This window comes from Calliopsis andreniformis, chromosome 7 (genome assembly GCF_051401765.1).
Source record: "Calliopsis andreniformis isolate RMS-2024a chromosome 7, iyCalAndr_principal, whole genome shotgun sequence".
Taxonomy (NCBI): domain Eukaryota; kingdom Metazoa; phylum Arthropoda; class Insecta; order Hymenoptera; family Andrenidae; genus Calliopsis; species Calliopsis andreniformis.
Genome location: NC_135068.1, coordinates 1982367 through 2008629, shown reverse-complemented (window position 1 = coordinate 2008629; position 26263 = coordinate 1982367). Strand labels below are relative to the sequence as shown.

The following is a 26263-nucleotide window of genomic DNA, read 5'->3' as shown; positions in this document are numbered from 1 at the left end:
GATTTTTTGTTTGTTTGTCAAGGGCAATGATCTATGAAAAGTTTGCTACGTATTTTAAAAAATATGTGTCGAATAAAGTAACGTTTCAGATAAAAGTTACTTATCTTTTTACACAAATTAAGGATCCGTTGAGAGAAATGTAAACTCTCGTTTTAAAAAGTACGTTTGACCTTCAAATGACCTTGAAGTGACGCACAAAATAAAAGAACATCAACACAAGTCTCTTTTCTCCATGGAATGAGATAACTTTTGCCTGAAACATTTTTTCATAAAATGTTTTGTTTTCAAGACATACAATTATTTCAATTTAAATGCCACATCCCATATACTACCCCTGCCAAAAACGTATCGATCAAATGCAGCAATATGAAGTTATTAAAAAATATTGTAGTTTTTGAAATGTAAAACGTTATTAGATAGGTTCAGTAGAGTAATATTTCAGATTTTCAAAAACTACAATATTTTTAAATAATATTGTATTATTGCGTTTGATCGAAAACGAGTAACTCCACTGCCATCACAACTCCCCTATATGTCCCCTATTATGGGTTGCTGGCAGCTAACTTAAAAAATAATAAAGATAAATAAAAATTATATATTTGATAAAATTTCTATGTGTTAGAATTCTAACACACGCGTAATGCCAGTTACAAATCTTGATTAGCCGTAGCTCAATAACTGTTCATAGCAGAAATTTTTGCCCATTGCATTTCTTGTGTAGTAGGTCATGAACTATAACATGTACGAAAATTAACGAATTTGACCGATATTTGAGATAATAAATTGAATAAAGATCCAAGAATTTGGATACATTTAGGTACTCAGATCTCAATTCAGTGAGTATCCGAATACTTAAGATCACTTACTTTTTCTAAGAATGTTTCGAATTTATAAAATTGTTTACAAGATAAAATGTAGAAAATACAATATGATATCTTATTCCAATATTTAAAAATCTCATTCCTAATTGTAAAATGTTATTACTGTAAAACAGAAATAGGTCGGTAATAGTGACATAGAACATTTTAGTAGAAAAAACCTAGAAATACCCTTACACTTAATACCATGAATTATGATAAAAAAATGTTCCCATTAAAAAAGAAGAGGTCATTTGAATATTTAAAAAAAAAACTAATTTTATTCAATACACCTCATATATATTTCACAGGAAGTTAAAATTAAAGTTTCTTCATAGGAGTAGAAATGTTATAAAATAAAGTAATATTTGTATGTAATAAAAAGCCTGCATATTGTACTGTAAATATCAATACAGAGTTACCTTCTTTGCATAAAACTACTACAGGGAAATGATAACTAATAGTGAAATTTCGAAAATTATTATTCTCCATTTCCCCTTGTACTGAAATTAGTAGAAGCATCTTTGAACAGAAAAAGATATCTTAAATCAATCACAATCTTTCACTAAATATGATTTACCAAACAATTCTACATTATATCGAAGCAGTTAATATTCGTAAATTTTTTTATCTGTAGGAGAGAAGAAATATAAGAGTGTTATGAGCATGGCAAATCTTATTTAATAGATTATCTGAAAAAAAGACAAGCTATGATTATACCTGTTAGAATTCAAATAAACTAAATATCAATTCTAAAAACGTCATAGAAATTAATTATTGTTAAATATAATTCATATTTATCTCAAAACCTGTACAGAGTGATTCATTTTATTCTTTGAGAAGATTATTTTAGTAAATTTGTAAAAAAAAGAGAAAAAAAAAGATACAGGCCTCAAAGAATTCTGGAAAAGATTTAAAAGGCAATTTGTCTCGATAAATAGAGCATCTCAATATGGAAACCCTTTTGATCGCAAACATATTTTATTTTTAATCAAACAAAAATCAACTGATTTCGTTTTCATACTTATACTCGTACCGAAAGAAATGAATATATTAAAAAATGTGTAATTAAATTATGTTTTGTATTTATTGTCTGTTAGATTTTCCCTGTAAAATATTAGTTTTTTATTTGAAATTCTTTGGGACGTGTACTTTATTTTTTATTCAAAAAATATACTTTCTGTTTCTTATTCAGAAATTTAGTTATAAGTAGAAATCAGTCACCACTGAATATGTTGCAATTATACATATATGTCATACTTTCATTCGAATATACTTTTCCCATTATTTTTCTGTATTCGGTAACTTTCATAATCGATTTTACACGACAAATTTCCTTTTAAATAATGTAAAAGAAAAAAGATTCTTGTATAAAGCAAAATCTAAAATGCAAGCGAAATAGCAACACAAATGCACTAATTTTTTGTTCTTTCGTTTAATAGCAGAAATTTTCAATCATTTTCAGAAGTTATGTAATCAATGATTATAAAAATCAGTGCACAACATGCAAAAAAATTTACTACACACTATGTTAAATAGAATACACATATTATTATACATAACCCACGGCCACACCATCATCATTTTTGTTATTTACACGAACGATGCCTATATGATTTTTGTAGTACTCAAAAATTACTTTAAAATAAGAAACAGTACATTCATAAATTCATTTAGCTTATTCGTGTACAATAATGTCAATACAAATACTCGATACAGTTTGAAAGTTTCTTAATCAATTTAATAAGTATATTATTACACGGGTAATGTCAAACTGTATCAACTGTTATGTAATATACATATCTAGTGGAATTTTTTAATAAAAATTCAACACGCATTTTATTAAAAATTGGGGACTTTATAACACAATTGATAAGTAAACGTTATTCAATCAAGCAAACAGTCTCATTTGTCTTTAAAGAATATTTAAAGTCGCTAAAACAATTACTTTTATAATAGTTGCTTTTTGTTGTTGTTGTATGCGGAATGAGTTACAAAAGCATCTATATTTTCACAGCTAGCAATTTCAAATAATTATTTTTTTCGAAAAGGTCCCTGGAACTCAATATCAAACGTTTAATAATATACACAAATAATTTTTAATAACAATTTTCTTAATTAACATATTATAAATAGGATTTTCATTAAATTAACAATGCAAAGATACAAACAACGTGTTTATACGCAAAACAAAATAAAAAATCTTATTGATATTTTTCTCATTACTATGTACAATTTTAATTCAGAGTAGCAAATTTTTATATTAATTTATTTGGCTTTCTTCTTAATATAGCTTGTATTTCACATTTACAGATGTAAAATTTAAATTCACTGCCTATAACATTGACTAACTGAAAAAAGAAAACAATTGAACTACTGAATATTAGTTCACTAACAACAGTATACTAATTTGAGACTGCATCTCTACAAGTTAAGTAATATGTTAAATTTATTAACATTATTAAATATTATTAAAATATTTGTTTAAATGATGTGAAGGAGAATCTATAAAACTATAAAATTAATTTGTTTCTGCAACCACTTCATTTTAAATATTATAATGGCATAACACCTGATAAAAGTTTGATATAAAGCGATTAATTAGAAAGTTTGTCTTTAATAAATAAAAATAAATTAATTTTTCTTAAACAATAAAACTGATTTTTTTATGATAAAACAAGCAGATTTAAATACGGAAAAACGTCGTATTTTTAATGTGCATTATTCTACTATAAAAACATATTAAATATAATCATATTATATAATAAATAGTCTTTTTATATGAAAAGATCGTTGTATATGAAAATGTATGTTACAACTTGAAACAGTGTTGATCATAATATGTATAGCTATTTGTGGATAAGTACCTAAATGTTACACAATGAGTTGTCATTAATTATTAAATTGTAGAAAACAAAAGACATATTGATATTATTAAGAAATATTATAAAATGTTTATAATACAACACAATTATAAATATATCACAATTTTTTAGCGATACAAATCGTATAAAATAATTATGAATACAATTTATGATAAAATCAAAATCATCAAATTGTAAACAAAGAAATATTAAACTTTAAATTTACAGAAATATACATATAATGATGTATTATCAGATATGCTACACTACTCATAAGGTATTACTGAAATACATAAGAGATTAATATAATACTAACTCCTTCAAAAATAATTATGTAGAAGTGCCTGACTTTTAGAAATTAATAAATATTGTTCTAGTGGAAAATTTATTTTAATTTAATAAGCACTGTATGATATATTGATATAATGAACTTTAATTTTTAAATTATGCTTATATTAATGAAAAACTGAATAATTTAGTTCACTGTCTACTTTTATTAAGATTAATAGTATTATTTCCCTTTTTCATAAATTTATAATACTTGGAACTGTAAGCTGTGAGATTATAAATGCTACGTATGTACTTAAGGCAACTTATTGCTTGTGATATCATTTCATTCATTTTTTTCTGGAATCTGGAGGATAATCAAATATTGTATTGGTTTATAATATAATTGCTATAATTAGTATATGTTTGATAATGTATTATAATATACACATAATAGAAATGAGTTTGAACTTAATTTTTAAATTCTCAAAACTCAAAAATCGTAAGATTTCGAAGCTCTCGAAACTTGAAGTACCGTAAAATGGAGTAAATAGAAACATAACTCTAAGTGACAGTGATACTATTATTGTCTGAGTTACAGTAATGGTATTAATACTATTTAAATAACGTTTACTGTTACCCAGAGTTATGTTTCTATTCACCCCATTTTACAGTATTGATTTCATTTCTTAAGAAGAATATTTTTGCACAAACTTTTATTGACCACAGTTAAATAAAACACAAACAAGAACACAACGATTTACAAACATATGTAATCCAGATTGTGTCGAAGAACATTAACATCTAAGTTCTTTATGGATCTACTCTGTTTTTTATCGAGTACAGTGACGGATGCACTAAGAAATCTTCCAAAGAATGAGATTTCGAAAATGTTGAATTCTGAAAAAAGTGCAAAGTTTCAACTTCTCGAAATTCGAAACTTCCTTGAGTTTTGAGGATTTTCAAGGTTTTGAGAATCCCATTCCTACATATATGTATAAAATAATATATAACGTTCATTAATGTAAGACACGTAATTTTACAATTACATGTACATCGTAAAAAAGAGCTTGATATTCAGAATCATATTTATAAATCTTCTTTCCATTAATAATTGGTGTTTTATAAGTTTAATTTTATGAAGAATTAGCAAGTAACATAAAACTTGTACATGTTTTAGTGACTATATTATTAGTATTCCTTTTTGACTACAGGATCTTAAGTAGCTACAGACAAAAACACTGAGCAAAACAAATTTGCAAATGCAAATAACGGTTGATAACAGCTTGCCTGAGGGGATTCCTATAGTGTGCTCCTATGGTGTCTGCCTTAGTGTACTGGTGCTGTAACCACAGAACACACTGACGTATCGTGCCCTCTATTTAAATCTATATTTGTGTAAGTAGCCTAATTGCACAAAAAACATTTATCATAAGCTCTGCAATATGTGCAGATTATGGATTAATAAATTCTAATATTAAAAATCACATGGCAATATATAAATAGACCTAATCTTTTTTATTCTTTTAAAAATATTTGGTATTCCTATTACATATTTGTAAACATTATTTGGCCCAATACCATAGCAAAGTTGAGAACAATCAATGAAATGAGTTAAAAGTTTTAAATATAAATTTATGGAGCGTTTATGTTGTACAAAATGATTCTCGACCATTTGTGTTTGAAATGTAAAACATAGAGATTTTAACTAAATTCAAATACAAAAGTATATTATCTTATAAATATAGTTTGTATATTGCACACGCCTCTAAGATATGTATTATTTATAAAACTATTGTATAATGTTTGTTCATTCAATTATGTTTTAGAACATTTTTGTCGCAAGCAAATAGTGATATGTATACTTCTTCTCTTTGTATATTTCTTGTACATCACGTTTGTATTAATATTTATAAGATAGTTTGTAAATCACTAGGTTTTACATTATTCAAATTTACACCGCATTTAATTACCCGAGCTTGAGAGCCTGGCCGCCAGCGCGGAGGCCCTCTTCACCCAAGAGAGTGACTTGTTCTTCCTCACGGCTGGGGTCTGCCATCTGCGACACGACACCTCCATGCTCAGCCTGGCAACAGACACATGTCACCTCTCTTTTGCCCTATCTCCCAACTTGTCTAATTTTTGTTAAGAAATTGTCGAACTCACCAATTTGAATATAAATAGTTACTACAAAATTTGGAAAAGGGATTGAAAACGGATATATGGAATTGTATAGGACTTTATGATTTAGCAACTATGATGAAAATTAAACATAATTTAACTTGTATCTAATATTTCATCATATTGTATTATTATAACTTACACTTACAACTTGTTAAACGATAAAAACACAGCAGTATATAAAAGTAATTACATACATATGATTCACACGACTCTCATTAAACTATATTTAACCATAGGAAATGCATGTCATAACTACTTTAAAGTATAATTTTATGATTTATACCAACTAAATTATAATTTGTATATAGAAAAATAAGAACCATAACTTTGACCAAAATAAGAAAAATTATATGCACGTACAGAATTTAAACAGTATACACAGCAATATTTTATAGGGTTGTAGAGGAATTTGAATGTGACATAAAATAACAATATACTTTGAGTAAACATACTCATATGCTAAACTAATGTTCAGAGGATTTTGTAATTTTACAGAGCAACTAAGTCTTACATTTTTTTTGTATTTCTTACGGTTTAATTTTGATAAAGCTTTATAAAAATCAACAAAACGTATTAAGACTTTTTTGCTTTATTTCTGCTCTTCTGCTCTTAAATATTGCTACGTATATTGTTTGTTCCTTGTATGTACCATTTTCATGCTAAGAAAATACTTTCTTCTTCTTGTGTTTAACAAAATGTAGATATTTAATATTTAAAATATATGTATGTAATAAATTTGTTACAATCAGTTACATTATTTAAAATAAATAATATAACTGCATCTATCATAAGTGATATTTGTAAACACATTCTACTACAATATAAATCCAAATAGTTATAAGATACGGAAATACTATGATACACTACCTAAGAGTATTACTTATAATTGGGATACATAATCTATATAAAAAATTTAGTACCATCATAATTATAACAACCAAATTAGTACATATCACATGCATTTATATTCTTAACAGAAATTTTAAATGGAATTAATGTTTAAGGCACAGTTTAAGATTACTATTATTCAACATATGTACAAAATATTTATAGCACGCAATAAAATTGTTACTTTGCTAACATTACAAACACTATACATGCGTCATGCAAGAGTAAATATAATAAACATATTTCATATCATAATACTTCCATGGGGAATTTTAGAAACTATAGATTATAACTATAGATTTCAATGTATGCTAGCTAATTGCATGCACATTATGCTTTTATTATTTAATTTCAAGCTTGTACTTAAACTTTCTTGTTTATACTTTAAAATGTATAGCATGCGATATTTTGGAAAGCAACTAATTTATAATTTTATAGATAAAGAAATAAGAACGTATTTAGAATAAGTAGAACAAGTAACTAGGATTTTATAACTTTGTGTGATGTGTTATAACAATTTGAAGAATAAAAAATGAAAAACAATCTTTCATTTGAAGGGAAAAAATCATTTCTGACATCTAAAGAATGCTTTTATGTACAAAGTTCTCATTTCATTTATTTTACTTTCCCCTTTTTATTCATACTTTTATTTACTAGAAATAATAGTGTCAATGTAAATACCTGCTTCTCAAATTATCTATAGTAATACTTGAAATTTCCCTAAAATGTAATATGTTGTGAAAGTAACAGAAAAAAATTTCAATTTTGCTGTTCCTTTCATAAAAATTACCTAAATATGAAATGATATAATTTAATTTAAATGAGTTATTTGCAAATTACATCATATTATAACTTTTATTTCTATGAATATTCAAACATAGACACTATACAAGTATATGATATCTTACTTAACACAATCATTTGCAGTATTTTTGAAACTTTTAATAATACAAGATAATGTTTTAAAAATAAAAATAAAAAACAATTTCAAGCAGGCCTGTTCAGATAAGATTCTAAAAGCCTCTTTTAGAAGCTCAGAGCTGCATAACAATTGCAAAAATCTTCTCTAAGAGAACCTCAGTTTATGATGGAGCATTTCACATGTGTAGAAATCATTAGGCAATACAGTATAAGTTTGTCTGCATACTACTACACTTGTTTCATGCTATATCATTAGCTCTGGATTTGGCTCCTCACTCAGCTCTTGAAGCCACAAGGAACACTTCAGTCTCTAAATCGAGTAGCTAAACAGGCCTGATATAAGAGGGTACATGGTGAACATATAAATGTTGAGAAACTATTTAGGTCAAGATTGCTCTTTTAGATTTCAAGTGAATACTTATTTTCTTTTTTAAATGAAACCATGTACATATCTGAATGGAACGAACGTATTTAGAGTGTCCTATAATTTTTTATTCAAAATTGATTTATGTGTTCTATAAGTAAAAATAAGACATACAACAAAAAGTTCATAAATATTTCATTAAGAAGTTATAATCAGAATATGAAACGTGATAATTGAGATAATATAATTTCTCCTAGTTCAATATAGAACAAAACGAGATATGTACATACAACGCTTATGTTATCTATTGACCTTGTGCTTTACTATAGCAGATTATACTTAAAGGGACGGCCAGGAAATATATTGTTCACATCAGTTAAAAAATTCGTTTAATGGAGCAATGGATTGCTTAAAACTTCTGTTGCTACTAACATTTAGTTTTCTATTCTCAGAAGCGGTATATTTTTTTTATCAAAAATATCTTGTTTTACGCATGTTTTTCTCCTATATCTATCTTTACATTTTTAAATTTTTACTCGTGAGACCCCCCCCCCCGTTTATAGTAGTTAAGCTTATTATAACATCTATTTGAAATAAATAAATAAATTGCAAAAGTCAACATTGTATTACATAAAAATGAATCTACAATAAATCTTATAGTATCAATATCAGACTTACATCACGTTTCATATTTCTGTAAAAAAAATATTTTCCTCTCATTTTTAGCTCTAGAACACACTATATAAATAGAACATACTGTTGATTTTACAAATTTGAATCACAAATTTAAGCATGAAATTTTGATTTTAGAATTGCTTGAAAGTCATTATGTCACAATTTGTTGAGTTTACTTTGGCATTAATTGTATAATTTGAATGAGAATATATGATTCCATTTGAAAAAACAATAACAACATCGAAATTAAATTAAATAGAATAGATATACTTCAAATAACTATGTTAAGTAAGACCCATACGTAATTGCCACTACCAATTATTCAAAAAGTCAGTAACTAATTATTGATTGTGTTGCAGAAGAAAAATTTAACTTATTTAATAATATCTCATTTAAGTATCTCTTAATTATGTAAAATATATCATATAAAAAACTCTGTACATGATACATATCTAACAAGTATAATACGTATAAATGTTATTTCTCTTATATCTCTATCTCTTCCATGAATTTTATTTTGAAACACAACAGAATCATAGTTCTTTTTCGTAATATGTGTATGTAATACACGAATTTTTATTTGTAACAAAATTAATACTCAAGTATTTTTTGATGACGATAGTATATCAATTATTATTTAAAAACATACTTCAGTGTTTAAACTCAATAAAACATTCCATGATGTGTTGTCTTTATGTTAAAAATGAAATTGCAGTTTCATATGTCACATTTATTGCATAATATGTAATATTTAATAAATAAAAGAGATATATAAAAAAAGAAACTCATTAATTGTAGAGGATATGAATGGGATTGTAGGTATCTGTGACTCATAATGTTGTAGTCTATTGAATGTACATAATAAATTTAATATATACATACTATAATCAATAATGATATGTAATAAATTTAGTAGTATATGTATGTGTATTAAAATAAATTTTCAACTATATATCTTCAAAGATAAAAATATTAAAAACTACACAAGTTTACTTGGAAAAATTCATACAAAGCTTTCTAACTCTCATACATAAATGCAAAATATTTTTGATGCATGTATTATTGATAAACAATAAACATTTAAACTATACTTTAAATGATGTATATTGTAATTTTTAAAAAATATCTATTATCAAAACCAAAGGGAAATATATAGGGGACACAGGGAGATAGGGCTAAAATAGTGACTTGTGTCTTTTGCGATTCTGCAACTTTGTTAGTTGGCAACACTAACACATTAATACTCCTAAAATCACTCAACATTATCATTAGTAACACAAAACAAACACAACCTATTCTTCACAGTTCTTCGATCTTATAGTATTAGCGATATTAGAATTATCTAGTTGACTATAATTTTTTTATTTTGTAAATTAATTTTACTCCATTTATGCAAAATTGCAAAGCAACTGCAAAAAAGGCACTGATATCAGACATACTGCATAATTTCCATTATCATGCATTTTATTTGTTTATATAGCTTATAAGTTAATAGATCATGTAATTATGTTTTCATTACTTTATATGCCCCAAAAGACGAATAAATCTATGCATTTGCCTGACTAAAATGGCTAATGTAAAGAACAAAGATTAAATAAATTTATAGTTTAGAATATTCAAATGCTAAGTAAAATGTATTACATCGGTTGTAAATATTCATAAATATTTATTTTATATCACAGAAATGTTTGACATATTGAATTAAATTGAATTAACATTAATTATGATACAATCAAACACACTATACTATGTATTCAAAGAATCATACATATTAGGTTGTTTATAAAACGTTGCTTTTATAAATTTTTAAATTTGCAATATAACGTAAATAAAATAATATGCATTTATTTCTTAATTAATACATACCATATAAAAAAGGTAAAAATTTGTCACAATATTTACTATTTTTAAAAATTAAAAACACTTACTAATTACAAGTAGAAGAAATAGTTATAAGCGATTGTTATAGAGTAATAGTTAAATGATACAAATTATTGAATACGTGCATACATTTTACTTAAGATATTAGTATCAATTATTACATGTATAAGACGTTCCAATTTTTTCCGACGAAATGTCGTTAGTATTTTCTATAGATATAAATTAAAGAAAAACTTTATATAAAGATGAATCTTTTGAAACTTTTAAAAATGTAATAATAATATTACAAAAAACGAATGAATATTAATTCCTCTTAATAAAGGCTTAGAATGATAAAAAAAGATTAATTTATCGATTTACGAAATTTGGTGCAGATAAAATTTTAGTAGCATAAAATCGAACAATCTTGAAAATTAAAATATTGATTCTCTTTAACTTAATCATCTTTGAGGACAATGGTTAGTTGAATAATAACCGCTAAGATGTTACCATTCCCTTTGTGTTCCGAACTGATATTATTATTTCTTGATAATATTACAAATGTCTCGTATTCGTGTAGAATTTTTTTATTTGTATTCATAAACTTGCAAAGTTTTGTCGGAAGAAATTGGGACACACATGTATTATGTACTTCTGAATGTATTCTATAAGAGTTTAATCTCGATTTTTAAATGTCTTGATGTTCTTTCAAAAATCTTATAATTGCACTTCTATCTAACTGAAATAATATTACACGTTGAAGTACAATGTAATAGAATACACCAAAGTTTACTAACTTAAAAAACAACATTTTATAAGAATCAACCTAATATTCTTATTATTTGAAATGGTAAGTGAGATTTACAAAGAAAATTTATATTTATGTAAATAATTCGTGATTATTATTTTGCCAAAAAGACAGTCAGGTAATTTTAATACTAAGCATTATTTTAATGAAATTTGTAAGAATCTATTATATAATAGAATATAATATATAATATAATGTATCAAAATTTATATGACTCTATTTTAGTAAAAGCTTGTATTATTTATTACTGCCCATAATTTAGAATATATATATCAATCTTTAGACATAGAGTGAATTATTTAAGGATGGAATTGCAAATAGTTTTGTTTTTCATGATGGAAATACATTTAAGGAAGAAAATATTTTAAAAAGGTGTGCATTATACCAATAATTTTCATTTCATTGATGCATTGTTTCGAATACTAATATTATTCAAATTTTTTCTTCAACAGATTGTTTCAATGCAGATAGAAAAAGGATAAAACAAATTTAACCACATGTGCAAAGTTTCTAGTTCACATTAAAATATTTATAGCATATGTCCAATATTTCGTGTAATATTTACAAGAATAAAAGAATTTAAATGAAACAAAGATGTATAAACAATATATCCAATTTATATCCATTTTGTAATAATTACGTTCCAAGGGAAGATAGCCATTTGAAAGTTTCAAAAAATCAATTTTTTTTTCTTTCATATTTACATAAACTGAATTTTTAAAGAATATTTTAAAACAAGTCCCGTGAAAAAAACATAGAAAATTAGCAAAGTTAGAGTTTAAAGTTTTTGAGTTTCCTCCCGAATTAACCGAACTTTTTCCTTAGTATTTCACTATTCCTATATTTCCTACAATTTTTAAAATCTTCTTGAGTACCAGATAATTATATAATTTTTGCATAACTTTTGAAAATATATATGTATTTTTAATTCAAATTTGTTTGAAATAGTTTAAGTTCTTTTGAATAGCCAAAACGAAATCAAAGGGAAGAAAATATATTAAACCGTTGAGCTGTAATAGAATGAAAAAGTGCACATATTCAACAACGGTTCAAACATTTATCCCCCCTTAAACATAATAAGATAATACGATACGATCTTTATTTTATACATATTAGCGAAATACATACATTAAAGTAATTTGTTATCTTAGACATCTCAGATACTTAAGAACGTGACGCATATTTTGAAGTACCTCAAGTTCGTAAGAATCTCGTTGATAAAGTGTCTATTGACTATCTAAAGTATCTTTGGCTATGTAAGAGGAAAATTCGGGTTGCCAAGATGTGGGTTTTTCAGCAGTAAATGAGTCACATGTTTTTATAATATTTCGGATTTTTTAAATTTTATAGAAGTTAAATTGTAGAAGACCAAATTTTGTTTTCACAATTTTATGAATTAAAAGGGTAGGCACATGAGGAAAAATCTTGACCACACTAATTTCAAGCTTGGAAAACATTATTTGACTGATTATACCCCTATACCCTGCAACTAGTTCTGAATACTCGACAGTGTTTTTCAAATCCAATTTACTGACGCATGACAACAAATATATAGAAGCATAGAAAAACAAAAGATCAGTGAAATACTTGTTGTTCTAGTCATCACAGTAGCTAGATTGGCTTCTTATGTCTCTTGAACAAGTGATGACTCACAAGCTATCTCTCAGTATAGTTATTAGTCTTAATAACAAGGAATATGTATTAACTATAATCAGTATTAATTGAGGGCATAGGTGCAGTAAGGGCATGAGGTCATCCCAAGTTCTCTTTGTGGATATTGGCTCAATGCATTCTATATTTCAAAAAGTATATCCCTTTAATGTTTTATTGCAATACGTTTAAAATTTAAGAAAACAGAAGATTTTGAAATAGGTATAGCTTGATCACTCCAATTATCATCTAAATATTGTGTTCTTCTAACAAGGGTTTTGCACTTACTTGCTTCTTGAAGATAACGCCTCAATTGTGTAATCAGAACAAGTAGGAATGCATTTCTTTTGGAATTAAGAATTTTCTTCTATGAACTTAATTAATATTATGAAACACTATTAATAGATTTGCAATTCCATTCTTATATGGCTACCTCTATGTACAATAGTGCATAATGCATATGACATTGTGTTATAACGGTACATACATTACTGCTGCAGTGTGTATACGAAGTGATATATACTTTATTTTTGAAGTTATTAAAGTCAAAGCATTATATCATTAAACTTGTTATGTTCATATTATAGTTTTATAAGTCATGTTATAAAGATCAATTCAAACAGGAGTGTTCTTACCTCGTCAAAGAAAACTTGAGTTTTCCTAAGTATGTGCTTTAATTCAGTCAGCTCCAAGAAGTTACGCTTCAGAGTTTCTGCATTTTGGTTGACCTCTCGTAGTTCATTTTCTAATTTCTCGAATGTTGCTTCAAGATCTATCATTTCCCTTGGCTGTGGAGCTTCCGGATTTTCTCCAGTGTCAAGCATAGGTATACCATCTTTTTTAATTTCTTTTTCCAAATACCGTAATTTACGTTCCATTTCATCACAACGACGTACTTCGTTAACGAACTTCCGTTGAAAAGCATTAACATCAGGATTAAGCTATATGTAACACAAAAATATATACGTATAAATTTAAAATATTTGAATTAAGCTATATGTAACACAAAAATATATACATATAAATTTAAAATATCTGAATTAAGCAATTATTATAAAACAATCACTCAAAGAACTTCAAGAAGTGACTCAAAGAACAGTTCTAAATTATATAATACAGAAATAATTTAATAATTTCTAATGTATTCTCTAAAACATAGTTCTTTGAGTGACTGTATCAATTATTACTGGATAACAATATTCACAAATGAATACATAATGTAGCATACTTTGTCAAAACTTGCACATATTCAAAAAGATATATTTTAGAATCACCATTTCTTAATTTTGTATTTACTGTTTGAATTTGCAGTAATATTTACCTTATTAGGTATAAGGTAGGTACAACTGGGTATATATAATAAATTCCTACATAATATAGAGCTCCCCAAATTTTAAAAACTGGTTTGAAAATTTGGAAAAAGATAATTGTATAAGAAGAAAGGAATTCTTTTGACAGAGATACTTTTTCAACAATTTAATATTTAATACACATTAAGCAATTATTAAGTACGCAATGAGTAAATATTAACTACTGAACACTAATAATAGGCAAATGGTTAAAATAGATATTTCACATTGTAAGTTTAAATACTATCTAAAATCTAATCTAAAATGTATTGTAAAAATAACTAGAAAAGATATCTCTTTGAAAATAATATATTAGAGTATGTAACTCTGATTTAAAATATTGTTATTTGATTATTTTAACTGCTTTTACTTTGTAGTTAACTAATTGATAAATGTATCTTCTGTGATATAACAGAAATGTCAAATGTTGATATAATAAATATTAATGTATCACTTTCATTTTGAGCAACAAATTTATAATCAAGGATATTTCTGGAAAAAAGGCCTATAAATCTGAGCCTTTTTTTGGTAAATAGTCTTGAATAAATTACCACATGTAAAAATGTTTTCCCAAAATTTCATCTGAATATTTCAACAATTGAGGTATATGCATATTTATATGAATATCTAAATGATAAAAGTTGTTAATGGTTAAACAGAATATTTGAAGAATGTAATAAACTATAATAAGAGATTGAATTAACATAAAATATTCATTTCATTTGTGAATATGTAATATAAATATATGTTCTTTGGACATATGTTGCATATTTCTAATATACTTATTATTCAATTACTCCTTTTTCCTTGATTTATAGAAGAAAGACTCATATAACTGTTAAAATATATTAAATTCATACTGTATACTTTATGGGAATAATATTTTTTAAGGGTCATGTAATTCATAATTTGGACCTAATAATACGTTCAAAAATCTAAAACTACTAACAAAATTTATTTAATTTGCCATCCTGTCTTATAGACCCTTTTTTCAGAAATGTCTGCAACTTGCTTGAACAAATTTGCAAGTTGGGAGAGATGAATAAGGTCAATCAGAAGAGTAATGTTTGCTTAGGCACTGTACTTTTGTGAGATGTTCGTTACATTTTCTTTTCACACATCTGCTGTCAGAAGCAATACCAGGCACTGTGCATAGAATATGCCAGATGTGTTAACAAGTTCCTATATGTGTTTGAACCAAATGTACTGCAATATGGTACAAAAACACACATTACCTAATACAACGAATACATTAAATACGTTTAAATTATAGCATAAAATGACTAATTGAAAGAATTAATAGAACAATAAATTTAAACATTGATAATTATAAAATATACTAATATACTATACACAAAATTACATAGTATAATAAATTAAATAATACAGTCATATTCATAACTAATATTCTTTTTCTACTGTATGTACTATATAAAAATATACAAAACATAAAACGTGAAGTACAAATGATTTGAAAAAGGAAATAAATTTTTATTTATTCAACTTCTTCAGTTATGTTTATGAGAAATTTCCATTTGTATAAACATCTACAGTCTACTGATTAATATATAAATTTCTATAATTACAATTATCTGTTTTCTTATACAAGATATGTGAATAGATGTAGAAGATTTTTTGAGAATAAGTTCAAGACTTGAAAACAGAATAAAATTTATATGAATATGTTATACATTTGCTTATATCAAGATATCCCTCTTTCATGTATTGCTTATTTGCTGATACAATGACATAAGTCCAAAATCATAATTCTTCGACAAATGTGGTAATAACTTAATAAGAACTAAATTTTCTATGCTAATAGCTCAAATAGAGTTTTTAAGTTATTGTTATTTAATTTGTTATATAATTTTAAAAAACTAAGCATTTTTTGACACACCTATTAGTAGTTATGAAAGTGATCTAGTTAAAAAATCTAAAAGACTAATATTTATTAATTATTTTGTACTCCACAAACTTATGTTACCTAGTAATTAATAGATTTAATTTCTTCAGATTCCTGATTTAATTAAACACCTTTCATGATTGTAGATATACACATACATAAATTTTTTTTAATGTTTTCTAATTTGGAAACTATCCTCTAAAGATATTCTACATTTTTATTCTTTTTAATATATTCTAAGACAATGCTTTTGACAAATAAAATAATATATGATTACAAACCTGAGTGTTATCAGATAAATATGCATATCAACGATTTTCCTGGATTTAATGTCAACAACCTATCATATAAAAATGCCCTATACTTTTTTAAATACCTTGTTTAAGTAATAATGACTCAAATAATATGAGTAAATATAAAATAGTAGTTTCCATTAATGTAAAGAATAATAATTATAAAAAATATTAAACAAAAAAATATAAAAACAATCAAAGAAAAATTAAATTAAAAATATATTAAGTAAATGTATATCCATTAGAAACTTTCAAAATGAATAGTTAATACATATTCTTATCTATTAATTTTGTTTAGAATTTCAGTGAAATAAAAATCTCACAAGGGGAAGCCGCCAAATGATATCTCAGACTTTTATGAAAGTTTGCATGATAATAGTGTATATAATAAAAAAGATTTGAAAACTCATTATAACAGGTACTATTAAGCATCATCTCAGGTAAGAATGTGACGGAGGGTGGTAAGACAGATGTTTCACGTGCCTAAGGTTTGGAGTTCAATCCCCATCGTGGGTAATTTTTATCTTCTTCTCTATTTTTTTATTTTCCCATCCTGCTTCTTTCTTTTAAATGTAAATTATGAAAATAGTAATTTATAAAACATTTTCAAAGTTTAACTATTTTATTTGGGATGAAAATTAATGAAATGTTAATGTAGCAGTATACAATTAGATTTAAAATATGTACATTGTTTGATTAGTCTATTAAATTTATAGAAGGCACATACTAATAGTACAGATAAAATAGTGTAATTGTAGTTTACATTTAAAAGAAAGAAGCAGGATGTGAAAATAAAAAAAATAAAAAAGGATAAAAATTATCTGTAACGGGGATTGGAATTCCAAACCTTAGACATGTGAAATATGCCTTACCGCTCTCAGCTACAGTTGTACTTGAGATGACGCTTAATATTATCTGTTATAACGAGCTTTAAAATCTTTTTGATTATTCTTCTTATTAATAGAAACCTATGGGAGAAAAAGCTGTTAGGGTTGTATGTGATGTGCACTATTATCGTGCAAACTTTCATAAAAATCTGAGGCATCATTTTAGCGGCTTCCCCTTCTCAGCCTAGTCACTAGTCTTTTATTCTTTCTTGTACTTATAGCTATCTTTGTTAATGTTTCTCCATCTTTATATTATATTTTACAATGATTTTCTATATCCACTTCAACCTGGAAATGGTAATAAGAGATGAAGAATTTATTACAAACTTAAAAAAAATGATTTTCAATTTAAAAGTGAATATTTCAAGTGCAAACTGTACATAGGTCTAGATTTAGTAAAATATTTTATTTGTTTCATGAGTTTTAACTGAAACTATATTGACAATTTTATAGAATACATGGATTTTACAATTAATTATGAATTTATTTTATTATTCATTCATGAAACTGATAATGAATACTAAAGACGCTACTTCAATTTAATTTTCAGAATTTTCAATTTATAATTATTTTCAATATTCTAACATATTTTGATATAAAATAGAACATACAGAATATTATTTATAATTAAAAACTGAACAGTTTTTGGTAAATATTAATATGCAGATTATATGAAAAATCATATGCTGAAATAAAATAGGAATGCAATAATTATTATAGCATAAAACTTACATCTCGAAATTGTACGAGACCAAGTTCGCCCAGTTCAGAGACACAGGCATAAGCTGCTTCACTTTGTAAAAAGAGTTGACACAAGGTCATCTCTTCGCTTCGAAATAGCGATCCCATGTTCGATTTCGATAAATGCGTACTATTTGTTGTCAAAAAATGATTGAATCCACTATAATGAAACTAAATTCTAAAGTCTAACGAGAATAAAAGCACAAAATGAGCCAACAAGTCACTGTTTTAACACAAAATCCTTCCGACTAAACGCTCACTGGACACACCGATTTCATTTCTGCGAATAAAGCAGTAATCAATAGGATGGTCACGAGGTAAGACGGTCATAAACCACAAATTAACGGAACATAGATAGATATCCAGTTAACGCCCAGAAACAACACTAGCGACAGTTTGAACGTTTTATATATACATACTATAATATGTCACAAAGTCACAACATATCTACAGAAGATAATGTCATAATTATGATTCTTTAAATAAAAAAATGTCACGTATACCTACTAAATAGCATCAGCCGAATATAGTTTTCTTTATAAGTCCACCGCACAGTTTTTCATACATAGAACTTTCGTAGATGGAAAAATATTATTTCTTTTAAAATATTATTTTTTGTGATTGTTTAAAATTCTTAAATATTTAATCAGTATCAATAATTAATTGTTTGATTAAAAATTGCAAAGCTCAATGCACATTTGTGTATTCTAAAAAAGGCGGGAACATTTGACGTTTTTAAATTATCATACGTATTTTATTAGAAAAAAAAAAAAAAAAGATTGTTCGACTAAAATTTGAGGAACTAAATAAAATAAATGGAAAATCTGGAATTAATACCTTTCAAAAATACTTTCTTTTTTATTTGCACCTCTACAGATATCCTGAAAGATAATATGAATTAAATAAAGAGTATAGCTGACTCGATAAAAAAACTGATAACTTATAAAACGATCTCAATGTCAAAAAATGTTATTAGTTTGTTTAAAACTGTAGCCCCATCATATACTTTTATTTCTGTAACAGTGAGAAACTAAGTATTTACAGTTTATACAGTTGGTCGACTCCGCGTGGGTTCCTTTGATCTTCGTGTCGCCGTATGTCACTAGGGTAGCCATGTTGTTGGTTGTATATTGCGGGAAATTTTGAAATGCTTCAACACTAGAATAGGTATATTTCAAAAGCGATTACTATAAAGCCATCGATACAAAATACACAAATTTCATAAAAATATTTTTGAATATGACGAGAATAGTTACTGCATAGCATATGTTTGAAAGAATCACAAATTTCATTACACATAAATATAATCGTTATTTAAAAATGAAATATTAAAAATTTAATTTAAAAAAATTCAGTTTAATACATCAAAGTTAATCATATATGAAATTAACATTTTGTGCATATAATATTAAATTAAAATCAGAGCGTATGTCTTCAATTTCATAAAGCATTGAAATTTTTTGTTTTTGAATTTCATAATCTCCATGGTAATTCCATTACCCTTATACGAATGTATTAATTCATTATCCTTCATCTGTAAAAAAATATAAGTAAAAGTAAAAATAAAGAAAGTTAGGTATAAATAAAAGAATATAACATTTGCGTTAGAGTTTCGAGCAAGTAAGATTTATGGCAAGGTATTTTACCGCAATAGCACAAACATGACAAATTTACTTTATGCCAGATGCTCAAGTAGCTTATGGAAAAGATTTCAAGCAAGACCCTGTCGTAAACATTGCAAAACCGAAGGACGACTCGGCCTCGAACTTAACAGTATCTGCGGCAGCGAGTCATCACTTGGAAAAACTTGGAAAATACCCAGTCTACTTTCCCATTCTTCTAATAATCGCTCTTTTAATTCTGTTATTGTTCTAATAGATGTTTTTCTAATATTACGATCCAACTGATCCCACAAATTCTCAATCGGATTTAAATCAGGCGATTGAGGTGGAGAATGTAGCATTTTAGGGCAATTGTATAGTAAATATTCTTCTATTAATCTCGATTTACGTTTCGAATCGTTGTCCTCATAGTACTTAAAACTATCACGCATATTCATATTAACAGCGCTTTTAATCAAATTTTTTAAATTCTTCGTTGACTTTACGCCATATTGTTCTGCATCTCTCGGATCCAAAAAGATTGAATTTGCTCTCGTCCGCAAATATAACGTTATTCCACCATGTTTCGTCTTTTGTAATATATTTTTTAGCAAAGTCCAATCGTATTTTACAATTTGTTTCGTTCAGGTACGGCTTTCTTCGTGGTACCCTCCCATTATAACCATGCTTTTTTAATACATTACGTACCGTGTTTGCATGTATTTTCTTTCCAGATTCTTCGAATAATTCAGCAGTCAGTTTTGTGGCATTTGCCGCAAGATTTTTTTTTATTTTTTTAAGAATTTTACGTTTTTCTCGGTAATTTAATATCTTTGGACGTCCCTTTTGCGGAATTAATTCGATTCAATCTTCATTAACATACCTTTTCACAGTAGTTTTTCAGAGTGATAAATAACTTCAGTAATGTTGCGGATTGGTAGTCGATTCGGCTTCCTTTGCTCTCGGTCGCCGAGATATGTAATATGAAACGAAGTGAAACGAGTCGTTACTGCAAGTAAATTGTTGCGTCCGAATATTTTTTCGAGCCCAGGTTCCTGTATTTAGTTTATCGTTTGTTACACAAAAAATATGTGCATTAAATAAATAAAATTTGTGTATTTGCTAATTATAATAAGTGTTCTAATATATTAAAAAAGAATCCGTTTAATAACTTCATTATAAACAGGTATGTGGGGCGGTAATGTTCGCAGATCGTAGTGTCCAAATATTAATTCGAGTCACTGTACCACGTTAAGGGCGTAATGGAAGGAATGTGACTCAATATTGGTCTATAGTAAATAGCTTGTTTTTATTACGTCAACCACGTGCTTACTATCACGATCTCAAGCCGTTTCATCTTGGGTTGTCGTTCGAAGAGATTTCAAAGGCGGCACAGCGTGCACATATTAAGGGATTCAATTCACACCCTAACAATTTGAATGAATAGACAAAAAATGTAATTTAACATTGTTTAAAAAGTTTATAATGTAACGAACGAAAAGAAAGTAAAGTACATTTGTACTCAAGTTATAAAAAAAAGATAAAAATTTCCATCTTGCTAAAATCTTTGCTTGCAACCAATTAGTAAATAATACATTGCTTACTCAAATTGCGTAAGCAATTTCAAAGTTGCCTTTGACTGTATAGGTCTGACATGATGAAGGTATTCCTCCCGTGGTGGATGTAAATAGTGTTTTCTCACATGTTGCACAGTGGTCTGGGAACCGCATTTTCGTGGCCAAAATGAAAAGTACTGTCTTATCGATTGTTTTTCATTCAAAACACAATTAAAATAACTAATATGACTAATATATACATAAGAAATATGCAAATATAAAAATTGGATAACAAATTATGGCAAATCCTCGGACTCTAATATAATATTATCTAAATGCGTAAGCATAGGTAAAATTAATTATTCTGTGTCTTCATCACAATTTTCTTCATGAGTTGTTTCATCCAATACTACATTAGATGGGGTAGTCGATGGTTCAATAGGTGGAGATTGTAATAACGACAAAATCTCAACAGGCAAATTAAGTTTTTTCAGCTGTTGTTTTTGTCTTCTATTTCTTATACTTATTGACGATATGAATGGATCAGAAGTTTCCATGGCCCTGTTAAAAATCACGATATATATAACGACAAGAGAAAAGAAAAGCTTTTATTAATTTTTTAATTAATTAATTAAATAATTTATTAATGTAAGTTTATTTAAATAATATAATGTAAGGAACAAAGAAATAACGTTCCCACGTCGTGACCGCTTCTTCGCAACTGACAGAATTCACGGAATCTGATGTCCTCTGTCGCCTGATTTCTGACTACGGCGGACACATACACATATACACACACAACGCCTTTCCAACGGTTTTGCCTCGCTTGTTACTCGGCGTCGCGCGAATTTGGCGATACCTCGCGACTACATACGTGCTTGCACACGCACACACACAACGGGATTCGTCCATCCTACATTAATATTTATTAAAAACACTATAATATATGTATTAACTATGGATAACTATGTATAATTAAATTAAAGATAATTATTATAATAAACGTATAATTAAATTTTAACGCACTAAATTCACAGATTTTTCACGACATGTTTCGCTTGGCTCGTTGGCTAAGAGACTAACGAGACTCTGTTAAAATACGTTCAGAAGGGTCTACGATCAAGTCTTTATAAGAATACAAAGTAACAGAAATGGAAATGACTTAGTTTCTTTCGACACGAAGCTCTTGAATCTGAACGGCACCTATGCACCCCGAGTCCAAGCGCGAGCGTCAGAATATCTCAGGCGTCTGTTTATTATCAAATCTGTCTAGATTTAAAAGTTGCAGGAGGTTGCACCTAAAATTTGTAAAATTACTTAAACACATATCTAAACTTTCATATCAAACAAATTTGGTGACTAGCTTTTGTTAGCATTTTTTTTAAATCTTTCGAAAAGTTTTAATTATTATAAACATTGCAGTGTTGGTACACGGATTAAAAAATGCCCCTAACACAATTAAATAATTAAAATTTACCTACGGACACATATAAAATAATAATTGGAACCTGAAATTTGACACTCTATAAGCAATGTCTACAACAATAAATTTCACATTGAAATTTGGAATTTTGTCTTTGAAACGTTGCCCTTAGTCATGTAATTATTTTAAATGAATAATATTCTAAACTTCAAAGTTTTGAAGAGTTGTCAACGGGTAGTACTGAAGATTTTTTCAAAATATTGAATTTCAAAAATTGAATTTTGGTCATGAAAATGATGTTCCCGGACCATTGTGCGGTATCCGTCGCTGGGGACTCCTGAGAGTTTAATTGATCCCTTCGATTATTATTATATTGCCTTTTCCTGCATTCAGCGATCAAATGATCTGGTTTTTTACAGTAATTACAAACTTTAGGGTGGTTGACACTTGAATTCGAATTTGCTTGGTTTTGTGGTTGAAAACGATTATGCATATGGAGTTGTTGAGTTTCATTAGGGGCTTGATACTGACATTGATTTCGGAAATGATTTTGGTTTTGATTCGAAACTTGGGTGTTATTAACAACTCTGTTACGTTCGGGAATAGACGATTTGAATCTGCATTGGAATGTATCGTGATTAGTCCGTCTGCAAGTATTACAGGATTTTTGCCTAGTGTACCTACAGTGGCCCACTAAAGTTATTGTTGAAAAGATTAGAAGATCTGAACATTTTTGTTTCCTATTAGGAATTTACCCTTTGTGTTTTCCACCATTTCCATGTCCCCGTCCATGATGTGATGTGGTGTGTATTTGGGTATTATTAATTTTGTAGGTTATTTCTCTATGTATGGATCTATTGCTTCTTACCAGTTATGAATGAAAAGTTGTATATAAAAATTGCAGTATTTGTGAAATAATATTACATGCAATTTTAATATTTAAAAAAAAAGAAGACAGAAAAGTCCTTTCTATTGTTGGGAAACGACCCTTTTCCTTAGCTATGAGCATGGGTCACCGTGGCTGTGACAGACTGTGACTCATGGAAGAGTCACCACGATAAACCGATGTTTTGGGGAGTTGACGAAAACAAATGAGTAAGCTCAGATTTCTATGTCCAAAGATTACCTGGCTCGCGCCCTAACAAAATACCAAGGATTAGACTTATCATTCCCCCACCAAAATCCTAGGATATATTGTATGTATATATTACGACGCGACACCAAAATTCATATCAGTACTCTCGACTCTTTCACGTAGTAACCTCGTTCACGATACTCGTCAAAACAGTTGTTGTACCCGTTCGGAAATATAGTTATTGTTGAAATTAACAACGTGTATTCCTTCGAACACCCGTGGGTTTTTAACATAAAATTTGGTGTCAGAAGTGGGGTGGTCCAATATTCACATATTCAGTCATAAGACGGAAAATTACTCGGTACTGAGTGTAAGTGATCAATTTTAATTAATGGAACTAGACCAACGAAGAAAATTACATCGTAGAAGAGGTTGACAATCCACGACTTAGCTGAACCATTAGGATCCAAGGATACCCTTTACAAGACATGGAACGACGTGAGAGGAAATACATTGTGAGTACTATTCGTATATTCGCTTTCGACAATCTTGTACTCCAAATTCCTCAATCAAATCTTAAATTCTAAATCCTTAAATCTAAATCGATCCTATTCCTAAACATATACTTATTATTTGTGATTCTTGGAATTGGTAAGTCGTGCAAGAATGCCAAGCGGAAATAACTCAACAACGGTTGAACAACCACAAACTTTTTCACTCGAATTTTTAATAAAACTAATCTCAGATAATTTCGATGGAGATAGATATAAACTACAAACTCCGTAGTTTATATCTATATAATATTTATATCTATATAGTAGACACTGCCTTTGAATTAGCAAGTCCTTCTCAACATCGATCGCTTTTATATTATGTAAAAAGTAAAATTAGAGGTAAAACGCGAGAACAAATTGATATTCATTGTCATTTAACTACACGGCCGAAAGTAGCTGACTTGTTGTTACAATTGTATCAAGATAGAAAGAGTTTAGATCACTTGTTGGAAGAATTAAGAATTAAATAAACAAGAACGCTATGAGAATGTTACTCAGTTTTACCAAAAATTAGAAGAATTATGTTCAAGAATTTTGAGGTTACTTCACTCTGATAATTCAATAGAAGATATACTAAACGGCAGACTAGCCATGATAAACGATGTCACCCTCAATCGATTTGTTTACCATACGCGACCACAAATTTCACAAATGCTACGGTACCGCGAATTTAAAACTATCGGTCAGGCTTTCACAGCAGCCGTAGATGAAGAAAAAGCATTGCGTATGAATTATAATAATTCAATCTCTTCAAAATCTCTCTAAAAATGCAACCTATGTCATAGAACTAATCACTCCACTAACGAATGCTATAAAAATAGAAACAAACAGCCTTCACAATCCAACCCTCGATACAGTCATTACAATAATACCACACAAACTCCTGTACATTCTCGTAGTCTCAATTATAGCCAATCTTCATCAAACGTTGCTTCAAATCAGGGATTTAATCACAATTCTTTTAATCAATCATCCGTAAAACAATGCAATTATTGCAAAAAATTCGGCCACTTAATAAACGAATGCAGAAAACGTGAGTATAACAACTCTAGACGCAATATCCAGTCTCAACCCTCGAATAATACCTCATTCCCCAGACAATAACATATCAATTATCAAGAACAAAATTTTCACCAGAGCCACCATTTATCCAAACCTCCGATTACGAACAAACACAACATGCAATCCTCGTCTAGCACTATTTATTACGTAAATCAGCAATTCGAAAAATTGTTGGATTCCGGATTAGGAATAATACAACACCTTTTTTTTTAACTTAACAAGAGGTTTATTCGTACTGAACGTTAGTGTCTAAACAATGTCGAACCAAGAGTGTCTCTGGTTTCTCTATTTCTCTATTTCTCTATGTTTGGATCTCTGACTTTGGGTATTCGGATTTCGATATACATACATATATGTATACAAGCTGTGAAGATGGAGTAAAAGAAGAGTGGGAAAGGGACAAAGGTGCATGATAACTAAACCGTTGCGGAAAATATTTAGGAAGGAATGACTAAGTGGGTAAGGATGCGCTGGTATTTAC

The 26263-nt window shown here is 27.8% G+C and overlaps 1 protein-coding gene across 4 annotated transcripts in view; it reads right to left on the bottom strand.

Moving 5' to 3' along the window:
• Vha100-1 (V-type ATPase subunit a family protein Vha100-1) overlaps positions 1–18777 on the bottom strand; it is a 41504-nt gene extending 22727 nt beyond the window's left edge. The window contains exons 1-3 of one of the 4 annotated variants that reach the window (XM_076381964.1): positions 18503–18777; positions 13974–14279; positions 5962–6074 (exon numbers count right to left, since the gene is read on the bottom strand). In XM_076381964.1, the coding sequence (XP_076238079.1) occupies positions 5962–6074; positions 13974–14279; positions 18503–18619 (536 nt within the window). In that variant the 5' untranslated portion in view covers positions 18620–18777. Of the gene's footprint in view, positions 1–5278; positions 5332–5961; positions 6075–13973; positions 14280–18502 lie in introns of all 4 variants that reach the window. The other 3 variants (XM_076381966.1, XM_076381967.1, XM_076381965.1) reach the window with 3 other exon arrangements.
• Positions 18778–26263: the final 7486 nt, after the last annotated feature.